At 37.3% G+C, this 20550-nt stretch overlaps 1 protein-coding gene across 4 annotated transcripts in view; it reads left to right on the top strand.

Moving 5' to 3' along the window:
• SCYL2 (SCY1 like pseudokinase 2) overlaps nucleotides 1–5930 on the top strand; it is a 31618-nt gene extending 25688 nt beyond the window's left edge. For 2 of the 4 annotated variants that reach the window (XM_071552009.1, XM_071552007.1), the window contains 6 exons: nucleotides 833–951; nucleotides 1563–1663; nucleotides 2308–2374; nucleotides 2504–2593; nucleotides 3337–3456; nucleotides 4008–5930. In XM_071552009.1, the coding sequence (XP_071408110.1) occupies nucleotides 833–951; nucleotides 1563–1663; nucleotides 2308–2374; nucleotides 2504–2593; nucleotides 3337–3456; nucleotides 4008–4658 (1148 nt within the window). In that variant the 3' untranslated portion in view covers nucleotides 4659–5930. Of the gene's footprint in view, nucleotides 1–832; nucleotides 952–1562; nucleotides 1664–2307; nucleotides 2375–2500; nucleotides 2594–3336; nucleotides 3457–4007 lie in introns of all 4 variants that reach the window. The other 2 variants (XM_071552008.1, XM_071552006.1) reach the window with 1 other exon arrangement.
• The last annotated feature ends 14620 nt before the right edge of the window (nucleotides 5931–20550 follow it).

The raw sequence follows: 20550 nt of genomic DNA, 5'->3' as shown, positions 1-20550 counted from the left end.
CTACTCTGATGCAGTGAATAAGTGAACCCTTGTTTGGAAATGAAGGGATGAAGCAAATTTTATATACTAAGGCTCTTCTTTTTTCCAGAATCACAGTACCATCTTTCTTGTATGTGAAACCTTCTTTGTCTTGGTGACAGCTCTGTTCTACTACCATAGAAAGTGAGGAAAGCTGCTGTGTCTTTTATGCTAATATGTTCAGTGTTTGCCACAAGATCTGGACTATTTAAGCAGAGTACTCCTGTCAAAAACACTACAGAACATGTGGCCTTAGCACTGGGTCCCTTATGCCTGTCAGCATCTTTTTTCAGTGATTTTAGAACAGATAAATACAAATACTATGTATGATTTCTGATCCCTAGTGTAACACAGCCCAAAACTTCTAGATAACAGTATTTGTAAAATGCCATCAGAGAGCAGTATGGTAGTTAATCATAGACACTTCAGTGTGTCAGGAGAGAGCACATCCTTAGTTAACACAGCTTGATTTCTCAGTGGCAGTTTGTCAGTTTGTGGTAACTCAGTTGCAAAGATGCATATTCTCAGATAATTGGACAGAACAGTACATTGACTAATAAAAGGTTTCGTAACTACGGAGTATGACTTTGGCCATCCTCTTGTTCTGAACTGTAGCAAAGCCTCTCACTGTAATAAGTTTCTGTTGTGAACAAGTACTTTGTTTTTATGATTCTCTTGGTCATGTTTGTCCCTGCTTGCACACAAACACAGTGATCATTCAGATGATCCATACATTTGTGAGCATGTTACTTGGAGTTTGTTTACATTGTTTATTAAATTTAAAATTTTTTGCTGTTTTGATGTTGTATGTTAGGTATTTACAAATGTACATTCACTCACAAGAAGCTGGGAATTACCAAAGAACAGCTTGCAGGAAAAGTATTGCCCCATCTAATTCCTCTTAGTATTGAGAACAATCTTAATCTCAATCAGGTAGGAACATGAATGTTTTGAATCTTTTACTTGATAATTATCAGAGAATAAATTTAAACTGTTGTCATAAAAAACCCCATACATTACTGGATGTCTGTGTCTGTTGTCAAACCAAACAGTACCAACCCCCTTTCTAGTTTTACTGTATTTGCATAATAAAAGCTTGTTATTTTTCAGTGTATTTATCTGATCTGGTATAAAATTTCAAAATGAATACTATCACCTTCCAAATAATCCTGGAAAAGCAGTTAGCTACCAACATAATAAGAATTCAAATGAAGAGCTGTGTTGCTATGAAATATTGGGCAAAGGAATACATTGTAGGTTGGTTAGTTTGTAAGTAAATCTGGTAGTACTCATATGTGAGGATTTTTGTCTGCATTGCCCCATTTTTTTTTTCTTTAGTGGCATGCATTTTCCCCTGTTACAGTATGCACTCTGCTTGTAGTTTGATGTCTGTTGCACAATAGTGAAGGTGGATAAATTATTTAAAAATCTGCAGTTTATCTGACATTATATATTTTAAGTTTTAGGAGGTATTGCCTGTTTAGTTATACCTGTCTGAATTCCATCTCTACAAAATCCAAACTTCTCATATATTTCTTTTCCAGTTCAATTCTTTTATTTGTGTTATAAAAGATATGCTTAACAGATTGGAGGCAGAGCATAAAACAAAACTGGAGCAACTCCATGTCATGCAAGAGCAACAGAAGTAAGTGTTTATATGTATATTAGAGAAAAGTCAGTTTTATGGCAAATGTTAGAAAACCCTAGCCATAGCAATGAAAAGATTAGTTCAGTAGTTGAGAATTACTTCAAATAAGCACAATTGTCAGAAGATTTACTAGTCTTAAAATGATAATAATATTGTGGCATTAGTGCATTTATAGAATAAAATCCTAAACAGTTCAATTATGGTTTTAATTTTAAGTCAATAATTGCTAATTCATTAAATGTAAAAGTTCATATTGAACTCTACTAGTACAGTTTATATCTTGCTTCTGTATGCTAAGTTGCTTTCCTATAGTTGTTGAGAAATAAATTATAATGGAGAGACATAAACATGCCAGCCTTTTGGAAGGCTGTGATATTTTAAGATATTTAGAGCTATTTTATGGAGTCTTGTATGATGTGAGATTTCTGAGACAAGTTAACTTGGACTGTCTCAAGTCTGAGTCATCCCCTTCAAAAGGAGGAACTAAGATCATGTGAAGTGATTAGGAAATCTTTACAACAGTAACATCTCCCAGTCTCCTAAAGGCATTATATAAAAATGGCAGTGTTCTCATAATGCACTTTTTTGGTATTAGTAATGAATGTGACTGCAAAGTTATTTTTTTTCAATACACCCTGTAGATCTTTGGATATAGCTAACCAAATGAGTGTGTCTGAAGAGGCAAGATCTAGTGGTACAAGCAATCAGGTAAACAAGAATGTTTTATTATGTAACTTACACATAACAATTTGAAATGTAAAATTACTCAGTTGATATTTCTTACCTTTAGTTGCGACATTTCAGATAATGAAATTTTGTTTCTTTGAACTTAAGCAGATCGACAAGGTATTTAATAGTAGTGGAACTGACCTTCTAACTAGTGGATCTGACAGTAAGGAGAATGAGATGTCATCGATACAGAGAAAGGTGTGCTTTACTTTGTTTTGTGATTCACTTGCATCCAGCATTTCGTAGTAGAAGAGACTAACTTTCAGTGTGCAATTCAGTTAAGGTGGAAATAAATAGTTGATATGGGTTTAAATACAAACACACAGTAAAAACATGACATGATATAGAACACTAAACATAACTATTGTAAGATTATTTTCATACTTATAATTATGGAATTGGTTCCCCAGAATATCTGTATTTTGTCATTTTCATTTCTAATTATCTGAATCATCTCACTAATTTTAGACTAAGGGAAAATTACTTCATTATTTTATCCTTCAGTATTAACAAAAGTGGAGTTAAAATCTTGAAAAGGCTCTTGTACAATCTTAAAATAATATTCCCTTTCCAGCTCCATGGTCAATTGCAGTTCTATATCGAGTTAGTAACTATATAAAACCAAAAACTGTGAAGAACACTTTTTTCTTATGCCCAGTATCAAGAAGACAAAGCTAGAGTGGTTTTGCTGATATATCTCTTTCATTTGAGATCTGCCAAAATTTCTTGTCTTTATTTGCTTTAGGTACTTCTTAGCAATATGGTAAATGTTGTAGGAGATTTTGTGCCTATTCACTTTCTCCTTTTTTGTCTTATTTTCCTAAATAATTGTGTTGTTCTACCACATACTATTGAAATGACAGTGCTATTTATGAAATAAAAATATGAATGTAAGAACAACCACTTTGTGCAACTTAGCATCAGTACTTTCCCTTTTAAAGGCATCACTTACACTGGAAGAGAAGCAAAAGTTAGCTAAAGAACAAGAACAGGCACAGAAACTAAAAAGCCAGCAACCTCTTAAGCCACAAACAGCTGCAATAACACCACCAGTGAAGCAGGTGAGAAAGAACAAGTAACTGCAGTTTCCATTGAAACTCTGATGCTTTTAGCATTTTTTCCTTTTGTGAGTCACTTTTGTTTTCTCTGGTAGTACAGTGGCACAGCTGAGAAAAACTAACTAAATTTTCATGTGCCTTTTATTTCCATCATTAGCAATAGTCCCTACTTTCTAAATTGTGAGCTTCCAAGGGTATCATTATGATCAGAAGGTCATTGTTCTAGATCTGGAAAAAGCACATTTTGAAAAAATTTTTGCTCTGAAGAGTTTATTAAGTAAATATATAAAGGAACTGGGGATAGGAATGGGGCAAATCATCACGGTAGTACTTTCTGTGTAGTCTTAGTTGTGAAAACTGCATAACAGTTTTAAGTAGCAAAGAACAAAAATAACTTAATTTCTCTTGTGTATAATTACATTTTATGCCCAATTCCATGCAGTAAATTCTAATTTCTGAAAAATTAATGTTGTTCTACAGCAGTAGTGATAAAAGACTGTTGCTAGAATGTTTGTACAGGAAGACCATATAACTGCATTTTATCTATTTTGCAGACAAAAGACTTGACAGATACCTTGATAGATAATATGTCGTCTTTGACTAGTCATCCTATCAACAAAGCTCAAGTCGCATCTTCAAACAGCTTCTCTTCTGTTCCTTCTATGGGTGTTGGAATGGGATTTTCATCACCCGTTGACAACACAAAGCGAAATATGACAAATGGACTAAATACAAATATGGGTTTTCAGACTGCTGGATTCAGTATGGGGACAGGTCTTGCCACTCAGAATTTCTTCAGTGGTCCGAGTGCAACAGGAGCAACCAAGATGAACATTGTACCAACTGCCAATATGCCAAATTACAGTCCTATGAATGCTGCATCTACAATCTCTCCACTGACACAGCAAAACAGACCCCCAGATATGTCTGCTTTAGATAATCTTTTTGGTCCTCAAAAACCAAAAGTTAGCATGAAACAGTTGGCTCAACAGAAATCAAGCCAGTGGGGTAATCAGTTTGTACCTCCGCCAGGGTCCCCAAATGCAAGCAGCTCAGTCTTGGGACCTCAGATGAACATGGTAGGACAGCCTGGCTTTGGTATACAGGGTAATCCTTTCTTTTCTCCTCAGAACTTTGTACAACCAGCAAACACAATGACAAACAGCAGCTCAGCTAGTAATGACTTAAAAGATCTTTTTGGGTAAAATGATTTGTTTTCTTCTTTGAAAGACTGGTGAAATTTGGATCATGGGTAAGCTGATAACATCTCTTTGATTAGTGAAAGCACGACTTGGGGAAACTTTCAACCCATCAAAGTAGACTTTTGCACTGGGAAAAAGGCTGATTTACATTCACCTGGTACTACAGTGGAATTGTGTAAGTGCAAAGTCATCTTACATGCTAAAGATTTCCTGTCTCTTTACTGAACACGAGAGTGACGAAAGTAGGATGCATATATTTGACTGAAAAAGAAGTATATCAGAATTATTCAGAGGTGTACTCAATCAACTCCTATGAAAGTTACTGCAAAGTTTTGTTTCTTAGGTTCACCAAAAAAGCTTAGGGAATAATGATTCCAGTGAATGCAACCCTCCACAATTATTCGTGCTGCCTGAATTTGGCCAAACTGTCATTTTGCCATATGACAGTTTGCAAAAAGAAAATTCTTATGCTGGCTGAAAAATTTTGAATAGCCATGTTACATAGAAAGAACTCTAACCAATAACTGTGAAGGAGGCTAAGAAGAGAGCATATTTTGACTTTTTTCTCTCATATAGGATCATTATAATTAATGTGGTAGTAAACTACAGAAAGATTAATCAAGCATAAGAAGTTGTTCTAAAAATTTGTAAAAGATTACAACAGAGAAAGAACACTGCTTCAAAGGTCATACTGGTTTACAATCTCTTTTATAATGCCAGATCCTTGTTACAAGCCCCATAGCAAAAGCAACATATCACTCAAGCAGGATTTTAAAATACATGTGGTGACTTCATCACATTTATTATGTATTTCCATATTTTGGCTTATTTGATACTGCTTCTGGCTGATGTGTAAAAAAGAATAATGGTAGTTATGAAACCTGACAAAATTAATGTTCTCCGTAAAATTCACATCTTGACTGCCACAACTGTGTAAATAAGCAGATCTGTGTAACTGAACACACATATAGTTACACAGAAATATCTTGAATTGATCCATAATTTTTGGCTCAGTTGAGAAGATGGAAAAGGATTGCCTTGTACAAGTTGCACATGGTTGTGTGAAAAAGGAGACTGCTACAAATTGCCTTGACTAGAATGAAAGATTTAATTTTAATTTTGTTTTAACTCAAGTCATTATGAAGGATAGATTGACATGAAGTGAGATTTCAAATGTGGCTTTGTAAACTCTAGAATATATGGTGAATACACAGGTATTTCAGATCCTTTTTATTGTATTACTCTGAAGTCAATAAAGCTCTCCAGAAATCCAAATAGTAGTTTCTTCTACTTCGCAGAAGGTGTGTGTTCAGCTTGCCCATGATGGAATCTCTGCTCTCTCAGATACTACTGTTGAGTTTTATCTTTTTCTTTCATAAGAATTTCAAAAGCTTTCTTACATGATATTTTGAAGACTACAGATGGCTATTTTGAGAAGGAAACAGCTAGTTACCTTTTTTATGGAAAGCCTACCTGCTTTATTTTTTCAAAGCCTTTCACTGAAGAACCTGTTTGTTCATTTGCTGCTTAAGAAACCAAAGGGCCTTATGCTGTAAATGTGACTTGTATTTTAATATATTTCCACAGTTCCAAGCAGTAACAGCATTTAAGCGTATTTCTTAAAGAATTGTTTATGTATTATAGTTGCTGCCTTAGTCTTCTTGTTTTACAATACCTGGGACCAATGAAGTTGCGGTCTAGAAAACAATACCTGACACATTGTGATGCTTATGTGCTGTTAATATTCATGGTAAGTGTTGTAGGTTATGTTAAGGGATCTGTGTAAATTTAATTACAGTACTAGAACTGTTAAATTATTTGAGTTCATTTGCTGTTACTAGTGCTCTATACTCTGAATCACACTAATGTCTTCTTTTATGTCAACTCCTGAAAGCTGTGTTTTGTTCGGATAACTTGAGGCAATCCTTTGAAGAATTACTTGAATCTGTATTCCTCTAAATTATTTGTTAAATAAGCTTATATTGAAAGCAACATCTCATAGAACTCTACAATGTATTAGATTAATACATCTATGACAAAGCAGTCTCAAATGTCAGTGTCCTGATCTGGAGTTTCAGTCACTGACCTCCCTGCTCTGGGGGCTTTTCAGAACTGGATTTTAGTTTAACCTATTGAAGGTGATATTAACTGAAAGATTTCATATACTAAACCTCCTAAACTGTGGGGTTTGGGATATATGCTTTTGGCATGGGCTATAGAACAAAGTCAAAAAAAATCCTGCATGTTCAAATTAAAAGAGGCTCTTTTTTTGAAGTACAATGGAGTAAGATCCTTATCTGTCTCAGGAAACAGGATTTTTTTCATTAATATTTGATTTCTCTAGTTTGCTGCAGTTTTCAGAATGACCAAAGCAAAATAACAACAAAGAAAACTTAAAAGGGTGCTTATGAAAGTCGTAACAAAATTTTCGAGTTACTTAGAAAAAAGAAACAAAAATAGTTAAAGTGAGAGTCAACTCCCTGTTCCTTGTAGATGCTTCCTGCTCAGTGTGTCAGGAAGCTGGGGGTGTGTGAGATTCTCTAATTATTTCTTCTTAACTTAGAGGAAAGAGGAGATGCAAGAGGTAAGTCACCACAGCCATGTGCCACTTGGCTCCTGCTGCAGTAGTTTTTAGGAAACCTTGTCCAGTTGATCTCTCCACTTGCAAGTGAGTGTCCTGAGGCCCTGCAAGAGGCTGGAAGACTCATGTTGTGGCCAGAGCAAATACTGTTGTTTGAGAGCAGCAGCTGTACTTCACATCCAAGATGTTGTTTGGGAAAGAGTATGGATATTCCAGGAGCCTTCTGTGTCTGGACCTGGATGGAAAGCAGTGTTGCATCTTGCTTGGCCTGGAGCAGAGGGTCTGCCTAGCCCTAACCTAAAATAAAATGGAGAACATAGGTTTGAAGTTGGTATCAGATTAAGAAATTACAAATGATGTTACCGAAATAGTAATCTGATTAAAAAAATGTTCTTTTTGGCAATGCCTTGAACAAGGCTGACAAGTAGAATAAATTTATGTTCTTTATATTCAACCTAATTTAAAGGAAAAAATGCGGAAGCCTGGAAGGTTATGAGCATATCTTCATTCTACTGTGGAAATTAGAACTGAGTCTGGGCTGAAATGCTCCACCCGCATAATGTATTTTAATTCATTTTTAAAGGGGAGGTAAAGAGAAGGACTAAGTCCCTATTCTTTAATTGATTTATTTATATTTACCAGAGAAGGAGAAAAGAAGTGAAAATAGCTGCACATCTTATATATACACATCAGTTGTGCTTTGGCTACTCTAGTGTGTGCTAAATGAACATGACTACACCAAGAACGCAGCATTTGCCATATTAGAGCTGTTGGTTCCATTTGATTTTACATATGAGAGTCTCTGAAGTATCCTCTGAAACCTCAGTCTTAGAAAACAAACTACTCCTGCTAGAATGAAGTATTGTATTAAAGGGACTTGGAAAACCTTCTCTGCTTGGACTGGAGGGGAACCTTAAAACTACTGTTACAGATAAGCTTAGAAGGCCCTAGTTTTGACTCTTTCTAGAGGGGAGAAACAGCACAGATGTCATTTCAAGGATGGAGGAGGGAGCAGATTTTCTGTTCCCTTTCATCACACAAGTGCTGCAATTAAGGCGCAGAACAGCCCATGGAACCTGCTCATGCAGGAGGACAGCAGTACCAGAAGAGTCTTTTGAAAGGTAAAGGAGTCCACCAATTATTCAGGAGATGTGGAGAGAAATTTTTTTACTGGGGACATAGGTAGAATGCCCTAGTTTGTTTTAATGAATATACAATCATCTCCTCTCTGTGAATAGGAAGTGGTGTGAGAAAGCTGAGGCCTTAGACAGGTGCTGAGTACCCCAAGCAGAAGGTTGGATTTTTGGATGTGTAGGTACACAACATTTCAAGCCTTATTCTTTAAAACTTTCCTTTTTTGTTAAGTTTTGTCTATTTAGGAACAACTGTTTCACATTTATGTGGATCACTAATAAATACACTGATGGCCTTTTAAAGTAAGGAAAATGTAAGTTAACTTTTGTATTATAACCCCTGTTGTAAAGTTATCTGTTTCTGTGGATAGATAAGTGTTTGTATAGGTTATATGATTCTAGATTTTTCAGTTCAATTGCACCAAAAATCAAAAATTAAATGAGAAGTTAGATTTGAATCAAATTCCCTAAAGCTTCCCTACAGGTTAAGAATTATATGATACTTGGGTTACCTAATATACATGCACATTCTTAGTCTGCCTACATCTATGTGACTTGAGCAGAAAAGGAAAGTTTTTAAAACTTAAGTTTATGAATGCTGGATCTTGCATTGCAGTGTAGTTTTTGGACTTTGGGGTGACCTTTATTGATCAGGAGTTTTTGATGGGTGAGGCTGCTGTTTTGTGCCATTTCTGATGAAAGAAGTATAGGGAGGGGAATACAGAAAAAGTACCCTGTTATGTATGTGACCTCCTTTTTGTTCTTTGTTAAAGAGATATGCTGCATTTTATATATTCATTGTGAACTTTTACTCTGAAATAGCTGTGAGGAAACGTATCTGGAGAATTTCAGATGACTTAGCTTATTTTCAGTGAGGTCCTGCCTTGTACCTTACTTTCCATTAGGTTTTGACTGCTTTGCAAGGAAGTTGCACAAGGCAATAAAACCTTGGATTCATACACCAAATCCGTTTGCCTTCCAGGCCTCACACTCGTATCAGCAGGACAAAAAAGCTCTGAAGTTGTATTGTCTTTAAGTTCTCTGAAACAGTTCTAAGTGCTGTACAGATTTCTGAGATGAAGTTGTAAATCAAAATATGTTATAGTAAACTCAGGCCTTGTGCAAAATATTTAATATTTGTTTATTTGTCTAATTGTACAGTCTCCGTACTGTGACAATTTTGTGTTTTGATTGTAAAATATTAAAATTCTCATGTGATTTATAAAGTGATGCTACTGTAGTGTCAGCTGTGATTCATAAATAGAACTGTCATAGCACTGCATTAGTGTGTATCCAGTTTATTGGACAGCTCTTCAAAAACAAATTTATTCTTGTATCAACTTTTAGATAAGTTATTTTAAAAATGTAAAAGGTACAGTGACAGTTTTGAGAAATTCACATCACTTTGTACTTGAATTAGGTTGCCTATGGAAATAAATTAACTTGTCATATTTTCATGTTGGAAGATATTTTTATTTAAAATTTTCATTGAATTAATTAATAGTAACTTCTGTGGAAAACTTTTTTACTGTATATTTTGTTTGAAATACAGTTTATTCCACATACTTTTGAGTTCATTTCTTATAGTGATTGCTGTCCAGACATTTGTAAAATGTCATCACATGTTGCCTTCATGCAAAGAATAAAAGTCCTGGGGGAAAACTGATGCACTGGATGTCTCTAAAATTACTTTTTCTGAAAGCATGCTAAGCCCATGCTGGAGTCTGGGGTTCTCATGCCACATAGGGATCTCAATTTGCATTTTCACTGCTCATTGACCCAGAAACCAGCCCTTTCTCTAAACCTACATTTCAAAATACACTGCTTTGTCAGATTAGATTTGCTAGAACTCGGACGGTAGTTCTCAGCTCTTTGTATGGTATAAAGTATGAGATATCTGAGTTCTGATATGCTTGGAAGTATCAGTGTTGGCTGTACGTGGTGTGCGTAAAGACAGCAAAAAAAAAAAATTAAGTGAAAATGGAAAGGTAGCATGAGGTGGCTTCAGTTCTCCACTTTCAATTGCTGAAGATGCCAGTAGTCCCATTCCTTCCATAGCTGTATCCATCAAGCAAGTGCAGCCTTGTCATATGCCAGCACACTGCTGAGGAAATGCCTGGCTTAATTTGCTCAGCAGATCACAGGCCTGATCTGACTTGTGTGCCCTTTACCATGATAATGTTCCTTTTCTCCCTCCATTTCTGGGTATTGGTAGGATCCATAACTTACCTGTTTCTTAAGGAGAAGAGTCCGAAGTGGTGAAATCCAGATGATTTGTTGTGGCTTAAAGCTGAAATTTTTATAAACTCATTCATGAAACTTTCACTTCTCTGCTTAATCACTTAAGTATCTCTAGTCCCACCTTTAGATTTGTTATTCAACAACCTTTAGGTTAATATTTTTTATATCAGTGTTTGTAGGGCTGCATTACCCTATGGAGTCTGCACTTGAGAGATGCAGCTCAGCAGGTGTAGGAAATCGGCTCTTTGTGAGGAATTATGAAAACTAAAATGGTTCACTTGATGTCTTTGTGGTGCCAGAAACAAATGCACTTTTATCCTGCATCTCTGAACCTCACTGGAGACTGGTGCACTTGCTCTGCAGATTGGAAAAGTGGCTCTTAAGTGACAAGGTGGGTTCTGATTTCTTGTGCCAAACTTACAAAGCAAGAACTCAGTTTATGCTCCTACCATGCACAAACCCGAGAACAACTGAATGAGTACTAGTTATTCAAGCTCTAAAGAAATATGCTAAGTATTCCAGACAAAATTTTTAAGCTATATACTTTATAAAATTGTTTTTTCCTCTCTAGGACATCTGCCTATGAACTGCGCTGTTCTGGCGCTAGTGCAGTTTCTTACTGCAAATTAAGGCAGTTGTGGATGTGGAACAGCTTGAAACATAAAAATTACAGAGATTCAATGACCTGCCTACATCTATATACCAATTTTTGCTTCTGCCATCATTATTATTTGGTCCTTTTTAAATGGAATTTCCTAAAATGCTTCACCTTTTGCACAATACTCAAAAGGTGAAATTTTATGTTCCTCTGCAATAATTAGCCATTCAAATGAAGGATAATGAAAGAACTACTTCCATTTGAAGCTATATCAATATAAACATTGTTATCTCTCACCTGAAAACCAAGGGGTTTGGGAGCTGAAGTTACTACACAGGCAGCATTTGTTCATGTCTGTCTCCATATCTCCCTAATGCTAGCTAGGACTAGTGTTTGTAAGAGTAAACAAACCCAAAACTTTGAAGAGCTTCCTTTCCAGCAGGTTACTCAGGAACCAAGCACCACAAGGAGGAATAACTACTGATTTTCTGAACAGGAAACCCAAATATTAGAGCAGAGAACTGAAAAACTAGAAATACAATTCTTGCCCATGCCATGCTGATGAAATAAACTTAGCTATGGCACCAAAGCTATGAATGTTTAGCTGATGTCACAGAATTGACTTCAAATAGTACAAATAAGCAAAAATGCTAATGAAGCAATCAGGTGAATCTGTAACTACAGCAATAAATTTCATCTGAAAAATCTATCCTAAGATGGCACCAGATTTTAAAATTATTTTTATTTTTTAAGAATTTCTGAAAATCATAACATTTTATAGTGATTGTATCTTAGAACAATTGTGCATCCAAAAATCAGAGTAGGAGAGTCAGGAAAAAATAAAATTATGCTAAGTTATACTAAGAAGTCATTTTCATACTTTTGTTTTTAAAACTTTAAATACAACACTTCCTCAGCTAGCCTTATTCTACAAACCCTGGCTTTACTCAGTTACAGAATAGAAAACAAAATTGAAAAATGCAATTTAAAGTATTTGTAATACTACATAAAATTTTGATACAAGCTATACTCAAAGCCTTCAAGTGTTGAGTAAAACTAGCAAGAGAAGTAGCTTGTTGATACAGATTCTTGACTTGATAGATACTAAATGTCATTTCTGCAATTGAAGTGATTTCAATACTTGTATTTTCATCATCACCCAGTGGAGGATTATATTAATTTTTAATCTGTTCATTTTTATTATCTGGCAAGCAGGAAACTTAAATTTGTTGAGTTGTTTTTCAGTTTGGTTGTGCATATATGCTTTGTTTCCTAAATAATTCTTTATTCTTACTGATTGACAACCATTACAAGCAAAGGATTTGCAGTGAAATAACACCTTTGCAATATCCTCCGTGTTACATTTTGCAAACCAGAACCACACAGTTGAAGGTCTTTGATTAAATAAGCACTTTAAATATTTCTTAAGCTAATCAGATCATTTACTGGCTGCTGGATAGGAGATGCTTCCTTGTTCTTTTTATGTCATAGAAAGTAGAAAACCTTGGAGAGATTAAATAAGTAGAGGTCTCTTCACACATAATTGTCAACTTAATTGATCTCAATCCCATGTATAGAACTTCTTTTGTAGAATTTTCCTGTGTGCCTGCTACTTTTCCAGTCCCCTTCTGGTGCAGTATTTCTTGCATTTGCTTTCTCTGATTTTCGCCCTGCATCCACGCTCCCAAGCAGCCCATGGCCATGTAAAATAATAGAAGGGCAAAAAATCGGGGGGGCTCTGACAATTTTTTTTTTCAGGTGATACTTGGTAAGGGAATCTTGAATTAATGACAGTGACAGTCTCAATTCTGTGCCTGCTGCTTTTCAGCTGGAAGTTGTTGCCTTGCCATCAGGGGCTGAAGAAGGGAACGTAATGTGAGGCTCTGCATCTTAGCTTTGCGGCCCAGCTCTGGCAAGCTGATGGAATGGGCTGCTGAGTAGGCATTGTTTTCCCCTGCTAGCTGTTCTACAGGCAGCATGAGACCAAAGGAGAAATGTTAAAAACAGCTGCAGGTAGGTCATCCAGAGGATTACCAAATCCAGACCCCAGAGTGATACACCAACCCTTCAGAGCAGAGAGGCAAATCTCAGAGGATGGCTGGGGGAGGGGGGGGGGGGGGTGAAGAAGGAAAGACAGGGGAAGATGTCATTTCCAAACTGTCAGAATATCTAGTGCCAGTCCCATAGGCTTGGACCTATTTTCTTTGAAATAGTGTCCCCTGCCCACCCATTCCGTTTGAATTCCTGGTGCCTGTGCAGGGAAGGGTGGTTGATGCTCTCTCATGGAAGAGCTTAACTGGTCCTGATTTACTGAGGCTGCTGATGGGCTGCTGCTTGAACTGAGATTTAATTTAATCTTAACATGCTTACTGGAATGTTTCACTTCCGTGTGTTCATTTTTGTTGGAAATGATTACTTTGTTAAATTGAATGACTGTAATTAGGAAGTTGAGTAAATCACTTTTTTCCCCACTCCTTGTTTTGCTGTAGCAGAGATTTTCTGGTGAAAGGTATGTAAAGTATTTAATATATTAAATATATATATGTGTAGAGATTAGTTATTAAAAACAGTTTTATTAAGCCTGTGTGTTTTAAAACAAATTTATTTGAACCAAACTGTTAGTAATTATGAGCACTGGCCTGAATTGTGCATTACTGGTCACCATGTCTTTCAAAAAGCTATAGTTGTTTAATTTCATTTTTCTTCAGTGTGTTTTAATGCATGCCTTGTAAGAGAAGAGAAGCTTTTGCTTTCTCAGTGTTGCTCAGGTTCTTAACTTTGAAAAACTAGTGGGTTTAAAATGAAATAGAATTAATTTCCTTTCCACTCTTTCAAAAAAACTGTAGGGGGTGCTTGCTGTTTAGCCAGTGATTTCAGCTAGCTTAGCAATGTGTTTTTAATTTTAATTTTTAAGACACGGTGTATTTAGTCACTGACAGCTGTTATCAGACTTAAATGACTAATTTTAAACAGAACAGTTTTGCTCAACAGAACAAAATGTTGATTTACCTTTTAAGCTGCATCTCCCTCTATGTCATAATCAATTTTTAAATGAGAAAGAGTTATATAAAGGTATTCTGAAGCTTATTTTATTGTAGCATAAATAAGCCCTAACTGCAGTTCGGCATAAACACAACTCCCCCTTCAAATAAACTGTAGCATATGTAGATTTTCAGCTCTGTTTTTAAGATTAATGTGATGGCTCAGTCATCCTTCTCCCTCATTCCTTCTCAGCCCTTTGCAACTTCATACCTGTTGCACACTTTCAACCCTTGTTTGATGAAAGCGTTATTAAAATACTAAAGGTAAAGAATTAATGTAAGTGTTATGGTGACTGTTGCCTCACTAGAGGGACTGACTTTGAAGGTCAAGTGAGAGAAAGGCTGTAGAGAGAAATAGCTCCAGTTAGACACTAGGAAATTTGTGTGAGAGAGAGCCCCAGGAAGGCAGCTTTTATAAATAACCATCTTCACGTCGAAGCTGGTTTTGCTTATATATCCACAGTTTTGGTTTCCAACTGTATTTCAAAGGAAAGAATTTTTTCATCATGTTTTCTTTTGAAGTGTTCAGATCTAGGATTAGAGGAACACAATGAGCTACAAGAAGAATTTGGTCAGTCAATCAAATAAGAGGCTATTTACAAGCTGGGTAACATCACAAGTAGTTCTAAATCGCAGGATACCTATGTACTGCCTGGCATACATTATCTGCTAAACAGGGAGAGAAGACAGTACCAAAGACTATTCCCCCATAAAATGTATTTTCCTAGTAAGAGCAAAAGGGAAATCACAAATTTGAAGAGAAGGAATGATCTTTTGAGTAACTCATAAGAAAAAGATTTCTAAAAATATTATAGTGTTTCCTTACTTATATATTTACTTATATACAGGCTGTATATAGAAGGTTATAAGAGATATTAATTTTCAAAATATTCTATCTGTAGGATAGAATAAAAATACCATAAGGTGTCACTATAACACAAGGAACTTTGAAATACATTGCAAGCATTATTGAAATGTTCTTATCCAACTACAAGGCTTTCCTTTTACTGCTTTGTGAAAGTAAAATAGGATCTATTTTTAAATAACATACTGTATTCCTGTATGGACAGAAATCATCATCAGTGTATCTGTATTAGTTAATGCAATGATGTAGAAGCTCTGTTCTTTTTTTCTGTGGAGAAACAGACATACTTCACATAGGAACTTTCCATACAGAAATGCTTTTAAAGCCCTCTTACTTACTGTGTAAGGTGTAAGAAATTACTGCTTAATGAGCAGTTTCCAGTAAGGAAAATCATAAAGAAGAATCCTTGTTTCCATTATTATTTTATTTGTTGCTAGATCCCAGGAGCCTCTATTTTTATTTTGTGTCCAACTGTCATCAAATAACTTTCCTGTCTGTGATCTGATCAGGAAGCAGAAACTAGAAACTAAAGATGGAATTTTTTTAACCATTTGAGATTAGTGCTGGTTTTGCTGCAGTTATCAGGGAAACAAACACATCATCTGAAAATTGAATTTGAACAGACTCAACACAAAGCATTTTAACCCATCAGGACAGTACTCAGTTCCCATGTATGGCAAAATAGAAATCGGGATCCTAAAGTCTTTGAATCTGTCCTCATTTATGGAGGAAAACTGTAGATGTAAATCCATAGGTTTCAAAACCTGAAGAACCATATTGATTATTTAGAACCCTTGTATAACATGGGATCCCAGGTCGTACCTATTATCTTTGACATCAGATGCTGTAGATCTTGAAAGGTTGAATTCCTACAATACCCTTTTCTTTAATGTAATGTTACTGAGACTCTTACAGATGCCAATAGAAATAGGATCTCCAGTACACCAGTCACAATACAAATGCAAATGGAGAATTAGTTTCACCTCAAAGTTTCATGCCCAATGATAAAATATACTTGCCACCTGAGTGGATGTTTAAGACACCACTTGGAGACATGGTTTAGTGGAGAACTTGACATTTCTGGATTAACAGGTGGATGCAATGATTTTAAAGGTCTTTTCCTGAAAGAATGATACCATGATTCTGTGAAATCTAGCAGACAATTTTTTCACAGAATCAGAATATTCTGTGTTGGGTCTTGTCCATGGGCAAAGCATTGTCAGACTCACACTGCTGTAAATATTGACGTCTACCAACTGTAAGGCCCACATGCAGATGAAACCAACTTTCATCACTTCTGCTTCTTTACTTTGCTCCATTTGGAAGACAAGAAGGTATTTAAAACTTCCAAAGAGACTTATTTTTGAAACATTGAAATGTTTTAATTATATTTAATTTTAAGAAATCTTCAGTTAGGAGGACAGGTCACCCAGTATTTTCTAGCCTTTGAGCTCTAGGTAAAAGCTAAAAAACAAGGCCATCGGACTTTACCAAAAGAAGGTTTCTCCAAGTAACAAGAGCAAACTCTGATCCAACAAGCAGCTCACAAGCATCAAGGTCGTGATCATATGGCCTTCAACTGAAAAGAAACTGATTAAAAATTAACAAGGCTATCCTAGTCTGACCTTGGCTGCCCAGGCTGTGACAATGCTTCGCACTTGTGTGTGTTTCCACTAGAGGACTCCAGCAACCTTTGGTCACTGCTAGGGTTGATCACACAGCATGAGGTGAAGCATCTTAATGTTAATTCAGCAGAGATACCAAAAAGTTAAATCGACTTTCCCAGGATGTTAGTGTCAGGGTGTCAATTACTGTGATATTTAAATATTTGTAAAGAGTTCAACGTTTTATATTTTACAAGCATTGGGAAAAGTGGCTGCTCACAAGGCTGTATCAGGAATCATAGTTAAGAGAAGCACACTTGTCTGAATAACACCTGCATATGAAATGTGCATGTTATCCATTTCACACTGAAATCAGTAGCAAAAGTCTTTTTAAATGTGACAAAGACTTTATGACAACCATTATTTTGAGAAATCATTAGTAGAAGTAACATAAAATGATTTTTTAAGCCTTTCAAAAAAAGAAATAATTGTTACAGATAAGATAGCCTCTAGGTGTACATTTACCTGTAGAAACTACTCTTCCAGGTAAGAGTTATGTTTATTGCTAGCTCTGACATTTGCGTGCTTCGTTTTCTTAAGGGGCTGCTGCAACACTGATCAAGCCCTCAGCTTGCAAGGCACAGCTGTTCTTAGGGTGGCACATCTCTCGTATGTGCTCTTGAGCTGTTACCAAGTTTTCTTACGACTCATTTTATTCTTGAACACCTAAGGTGATGACAGTATATGAGCCCACAGCAGTGGCTGGCTGCATGCAGTTTTAGTCTGTACTGTGTTTAAAAACACAGTTTTAATACAGTCTTACTAGGGGTCTTTAAGGATCTGAATCTGTAGTTTCAGTAATAGCTACAAGTTATATGAGACATTTAGTTTTAATTTTGCAGAATATGTCTTTGCAAATACAGGATAAAGTTGTGTCTTGGACTTAGATTCCAGCTTGCAAGAGGCAGTCTTAAAATGAAATTATATACTACAATGTGATTACATATCTTTATCTACATGAACAAGGAGAGCATACTTTGCAAGGGGTCAGCTAGAATACATTTCTGAGGAAGCCACTTGAATCAGTCCCAAATACATGAAGGACAGATTTCAGACATCCATGCGATTAGAGAATGTGTGGATAAGTGAACAAAGAACTGAATTTTAAGCATAACTTCTTTCTTGTGACAGCAATGTGCTCTCTGTATCTGAAGCAGGACCACAAGCCCAGAAAGAAGAGCAAGCTAAAACCCCATGTTCCACAGCTGCTGGGAGGTACTGGGTTTTGAACACCACTTTCCAACCTGAGCTCCAGAATTCCAAGGTAAATTCCTTGCAGTGGAGTATGCACAATTTCCAGTTCAGAGCTGGGTTCTTACATGATTTCCGGTACTTTTTTGCTAGCAAATTTATGCGTGTTGAAATGGAAGACAATTTAATTAAATATTATATTTTGACATATGTTTATCCCTAAAAGCATACATATCTCTGATGTCTGGCAGTTGGCTTGCTAGGGTTCATTTTCTGTGTACCTTGTGGGAATTGAGGATGCTATTTTAATGCATTATGTGGGGCCTTTTCACAATGGTGACCTTGCTGCTCTGCTGCAAGCCCCAGTGAGCCAGGGTAAACCAGGGCCAGGGATCTGGAGGGAGAAACCATGAGGAATTGCTTCTTTTAGCTCAGTTTGGAGAGGCCTGACTCAAGCCTGAGCAGTGTGAGGAGGAGGCAGAGGAGGAATAGAAGGTGCAGCTGCTCCCAGCGCAGCAGAATGTGTGGCAGGGACAGTGACTGGGCAGTCCTTGAGTTGGCAGTGAGAGCAGTTCCACCCAACTGGGCAGAAATGCACCCAGGGAAGCTCTGCTACAGGCTTGTGGGTAGGTAGTGCTGGCAGCTCATGGTCCCATGTCCTTACTGCTCACTATGAGAGGACTGTCAGCAAGGACACCTGTGCAGAGCCTGCAGTTTTCCGACACTTCTCAACATGGCATGAATTATTCAAAGCAAGGAACAAACTCTAACCAGTTCTGCAACAAAGAGACTCCAGCCAAGCAAAACTTTTCTCACCTCCTAAGTCTCTCCTCTCTGTCCTCTTTCTCTTCTCTCCCTCTCTTCTCTGCTCCTAGTTTGCACTAGGAATAAAAGATTTCAGTGAAAGCTTTTTGCCCCCCTCACATAACCATGAGGAAGTGTATTTTCCAACATCCCCTTCCTCAAAGTTGAGCTGGGACAATCCAGACATTTGGTATTTTTATTATGGAGACATCTAAAACCCAAAGACTGAAGGCCCATGCAAGGAGCCAGGAGAGGAATGGAGGGTGGATGAATAGTCCTTGCACTGCTTTGGCCCAGATTAACATCCCATTCAAACCTAGTCACTTAGTTCAAACATCCAAATGAGGAGTTTGTAAGTGCAAACAACTCAGATTCAGTTTATTTCTCAAGAGGAATCACTTTCTTGCTTTCTTTTTTTCTTCTCTCTCTCTGTAGAGGCTGGATAGACCAAGGTCTAAACAGAAGTTTAGGGGAAAGTGTGGCCATCATGCCTGGAAGGATGACAGTGTAGGTCAGGAGGAGGAGGGACCAGAGCCACAGCAGCTTTATCGGGGACATCAGGTGGCCTGTGGCAGAACTGGAACTGGGGTTTGTGGGTGGGCAGCTGCCTGCCCTCCTGCCCTCCACATGGCAACTCTCAGCTGGGACTTCCAGGGAAAACCAATTCTTATCCTGCTAGTGGCCTGATGAGGCACTGCCAGGTCCTTAATTTAACCTTGCTTAAGAGAGTAAGGTAATATGCCAAACTCAAAGCTCTTCCTTTTTCTAGTAGTCCTCAAGGTTTCTGCCTTCCTCTTCACCCAAAGAACAGGGAAGGGAGCATATGAAATGGTTTGGATTTTTGGTTTCAGAGTTTGGTGGGAGTTTTCTGGTTTTGTTGTTTGGGGTTTTTTTTCCTTCTTTCATTTTTGTTTATAACCCAAATTCCATAACTAAGGCCTTGTGAAAAGCAGAAATTCTTCATTTGCATCCAGCCAACATGCAAGCATGATAAGCTTACTGGCAGGCTGTATTTCCACATGAGTTTTCATTAAGTACTTTTTGCCATGCTAGAAAAAGTGTGTTGTCATTATGAAGCCACATTGACTTGGATTGGTTCACCTCTTTGAGCCACTTTGTGTTTCAAAAATGCAATGGATTTAATTTATAGCTGGCCTTCCATTGCTTATTCAAACAGCATCACATCAATGCACCTCTGCATCTGTCTGCCCAAGAGCCCAGCAACATCAATTATAAATGCCAGGCTGGGGAAGGCAGCTTTGGGTTCAAACCAGCAGGTGCATTGGGGTAGGGGGGCTCCCCTGGGTGAAGGGTACACCGTGAATGGGAACTGTAGCTTGCATTATTTTCCTCCCTGCAGAAAGGACTCATAAATGTTTAATAAACTTCTGGCTCTTGCCATAGATGAGGTCTTATTAATGAACTGGAGTGGCTTGAGGACAGGTATTGTGTCCGTTACTATAGCACCACCTTGCACAGGATCTTGGCATGAAAGAGGCAGGGGAGGGAGGGAAAGAGAGGGAGGGATGCACTGAGGATGAGCCCCAGCAAGCCAGCCTGAGGTCTGCCTGTGGAGCAAGCAGCGCATCCTGCCCACGGACACTGGCCCTCAGCAGCACCTCCAGCTCTCCAGCTGCAGCCCCTAGATGAACTGCCCCTGTACAGGTACCGACTGCACAGATGCACAGCAGAGCTGCTGCAAGTGCAGCACTGAGTCCTTGAGTGCTTCTTAGGGGGCTTTGCTCCAGAGTCCTTCTGGATTTGGAAGATCTGGTTT

The sequence above is a fragment of the Pithys albifrons genome, chromosome 3, assembly GCF_047495875.1.
Source record: "Pithys albifrons albifrons isolate INPA30051 chromosome 3, PitAlb_v1, whole genome shotgun sequence".
Taxonomy (NCBI): domain Eukaryota; kingdom Metazoa; phylum Chordata; class Aves; order Passeriformes; family Thamnophilidae; genus Pithys; species Pithys albifrons.
This window is presented reverse-complemented; position numbering and strand designations above follow the sequence as displayed.